We start from the raw sequence: 3,859 nt of genomic DNA on the forward strand, positions 1-3,859 counted from the left end.
ATGAGAATTGATGTAAAATGATCCATGTCTGTATATTATACATTGTCCTGTCTATATATTATATAAGTTAAGTATATCAGTATATATCATACTGTCATATCATATATCACAGTCATTGTGCCATTAAACAGCAGCAGCATCTCCCTCAGGACAAACTGCGTCATTACAAATCAAACATCAAACAATAACTTTTCAAATCATTTCTACACGCTTTATGAAACTCTGAACACAAACTGACAACAGTTCAACATTTGGTCCAAACTCCATCAAATCTCCTGAACTGTTTGTGTGTTTGTCTTGGTCCAGCCGTGTAAGGAGAGTCAACTGTACAGACTGGGTTTGACTTCTAATCTGAGTTTTGTGGGTCCCTAAAAAAACTAACCGCCGCTAAGATCAGGGGATCAGATGATCTCTGACAGAGACTGCGGTTATTAACCGAACCGGACCAGACTGATCCGATCAGAGGTGGACCGCTTCCAGCCCCTTACTTCACACCTGACGCGTCTGGAGATGAGTTTACCTCTTAGACCTACATCACTGAAACAAAGAGATACAACACAAACTCTGACCCACACTAACCCACACTCTGCATGTACAACATTTGCCGAATTAACAAGTTGGCCCAAATAATGAAGATGACGCGTGAACAGCATTTCTACAAGTTTCTAAAGGCCCCTTTCACCCAACAACACTTCAAATCACAGGATTTGTTAAGGGAGTCTGGTGATATTGCGGCTACTCGTGACTTCACTTTGTTACGTGGTCCAAGTCCATTACTTTCTCACATGCACACGCATGTGCACACACGCACTTGCAACAATTGTGTAAAGTGGACCACATTATTTAATTTAAATATGAATAGGTGTGAGAGACTTATGTGGTGTGGAAATCCTCTGGAAACCAGTTTATATCTTTAATACAAAAGAAACTAATTACATTGAAAAATTAATCTGTGGTTAAAATAGTGGTTGCTGGGAATGTTTGTATATGTGTCCCTGAGTTTCAAGCGGAATCCTGCAGTGTGTCACTTGCAAAGGACCATTTATTGGTGATGTTTCAGCTCCTTTATCAGGCAAATCCTCTGAGGAGAAGCTGTCTGAAAGGAAGCGTGACTGCAAACCTGCAATCAATCACAATCACAGGCATCCCATGAGATCCAGAATTAACATTTAACATGCCACGTCAGCCTACGTGATGCTACAGAAGCAAAACAACATCAGCTGTCCAACTGAAAGGTCATAAAATCATCTTAAACGGATACTGACGGTACCAAAGGCTAAACTAGAAGAGCAGTTGCCCTGCTCTCAGGTCGGTCAGAGAGAGCCTTACTCACCACCAGAGCAGTGGTGACGAGGGAGGGGCTTCACTTTCCTGCCAGTCTAGGAATCTCAACTGACAACTGCTGCACAATTATGACTATGATCACTGTCTGTCATCTTTCCTAAACAGATATTTGCACATTACGTTATTATAACTGTAAATAAAACTGTGTCTTATGTTCCACTTACTGTACTCCTCGATGCCTCAGCATTTTATCTACGTAGTACTTTTATGTTTCTTATCGTTTCTATATTTGTCCTTATATTTTGATTGTATTTGTACTTGAATGTTCCTCTCTGGGATTAATAAAGCTATCCAGCTATCATAAATTAACACGCAACACTAAAGATTCATTTTTTTTATTATTTTACTGAAGAAAACACATGAAGAAGAATCTGAAGGAAACACATGAAGAAGAATCTAAATAAAAAACACCAATTGATTTAAAAGCTGTTAGAAAACATCCTAGAAAACTTTATTGTCACAGTTTGATCCCTGATATTGTTTAAATTGTGGAGCTGCCAAGAAACAGGGCCTGCTGGTGACTGAGCGCGCTCAGAAGGGTTGTTCACTGCTGATGTTGTTCATGCTGCTGTTTCCTGTCAGGACGTCAGGATGAAGCCGTCCGCCTGTCCGAGGCTGCGACCGGCTGCAGAGCGGCCCAGGGATCCTGCAGCATCGAGGGGCTGAAATACTTCTCCACCGAAGAGTCTGAAGAGCCACACTGAACACACACACACACACACACACACACACACACACACTTGTCAAAACGTATATACGTTAAAGAGCAACTAAACCCCTCAGTTTTGGATGACGTGCTCTCAGCTGGAAATTCAAAAAATGCCTTGATTATGGGCGGGGCTCCAGGAGTACTCTCCGATTCCCCCCCTCCCCCCTCCCCGTCACCACACTCACACCGGAGACTCTGATACGGCTGATACGGCTCTGGACCACGGTAACTACTAGAATACAAAAAACTAAACAAGCTAACTAATCTAAAATTGCTAAATAAGTACTAAATACTATAAACTAACACACGTAATAACTAAAATCTCCCAAAAACAATCTATGCTATGCTAACTACCTACTCAATAATCACTATGCCTCTCTATTCGCAATTCTCTCAATCCAACCTACTCGCCACAGATTCCAGATCGGCAGGTGCTAGTTTTTATAGGAGGGGGCGGAGCTAACCGTGGTGGACCGTGACGAAAGCTGCCTCCACAACGTCATCTGCCTCCATCTCAGCCAATAGGAAAATTCGATTGTAATAACCGGGTTATCCTCCTCCTGCAGGAGGAAGAGTATTACTGCAGTATTACTGCAAGAGGAAGAGTATTACTGCAGTATTACTGCAAGAGTATTACTGCAGTATTACTGCAAGAGGAAGAGTATTACTGCAGTATTACTGCAAGAGTATTACTGCAGTATTACTGCAAGAGGAAGAGTATTACTGCAGTATTACTGCAAGAGTATTACTGCAGTATTACTGCAAGAGGAAGAGTATTACTGCAGTATTACTGCAGGAGGAAGAGTATTACTGCAGTAATACTCTTCCTCCTGCAGTAATACTCTTCCTCTTGCAGTAATACTGCAGTAATACTCTTCCTCCTGCAGTAATACTGCAGTAATACTCTTCCTCCTGCAGTAATACTGCAGTAATACTCTTCCTCTTGCAGTAATACTGCAGTAATACTCTTCCTCCTGCAGTAATACTGCAGTAATAGTCTTCCTGCTTTGAGACTCTCTGATGTCAACAAAAGTTTTCAAGGTAAATTCAACAGTTGTGTAAATCAAATGAAGAAGCGCGCGGAGGGTCGCTGTATTGTTCATACACACGTGGCTCGGTCCACCAGGCTCAGGAGAATCTTACCTGGAGGTTCTGAGGGGAAGGACTGAAGGACTGAGGCCGCCGGAAGCCGCCGCTCCGCCGCCACATTTGCCCTCCGAAGCCCCGGGACCCGCTGCCAATCCTGGCGGGAGAACCATCCCTGTATCCTCGGTTAGAATTCGGGGAAAAGACGGGAGAACCCGAAGAGTACGCGGGACCGCCACGGGGAGACCCTCCATGGTGCACGGAGCCGCCGTAGGGGGAGCGATCCCTGGGGAAACCCCAGCACGAAGCCGGGGAGGGAAATCTTCCAGCCGGCCGCGGAGCTCCGGGACTCCGCTGGGGTCTGACCGGAGCTCGGTACATCTGGGAGGCAAGATATAAACAAATAGACGGCAAAGAGACCCGGAGGTTCTGCTGCCAAGGCAAAACAAACAACACCACGCTTTGACCCCACCGGAACCGGAAATACACACAGACCTGCCTCTCACATCCTGCAGCGCCACTCAGCGGCCAAGCTGGGAGACAGAAGCAGCAGATCAATATGTCTTTATCTTATATTCACATTTACAACAGATCAATATGTCTTTATCTTATATTCACATTTACAACAGATCAATATGTCTTTATCTTATATTCACATTTACAACAGATCAATATGTCTTTATCTTATATTCACATTTACAACAGATCAATATGTCTTTA

General features: G+C 43.8%; 1 protein-coding gene across 1 annotated transcript; it reads right to left on the minus strand.

The window, feature by feature from the left end:
* Positions 1–1,715: 1,715 nt before the first annotated feature.
* mplkip (M-phase specific PLK1 interacting protein) lies at positions 1,716–3,642 on the minus strand. The gene is made up of 2 exons (XM_030403161.1): positions 3,197–3,642; positions 1,716–2,044 (listed from the first exon to the last, which is right to left on the minus strand). The coding sequence occupies exons 1-2, from the start codon at positions 3,518–3,520 to the stop codon at positions 1,931–1,933; spliced, it is 438 nt and encodes a 145-aa protein (XP_030259021.1). The 5' UTR covers positions 3,521–3,642; the 3' UTR covers positions 1,716–1,930.
* Between the last annotated feature and the right edge of the window lie 217 nt (positions 3,643–3,859).

Source organism: Sparus aurata, chromosome 21 (assembly GCF_900880675.1).
Source record: "Sparus aurata chromosome 21, fSpaAur1.1, whole genome shotgun sequence".
Taxonomy (NCBI): Eukaryota; Metazoa; Chordata; class Actinopteri; order Spariformes; family Sparidae; genus Sparus; species Sparus aurata.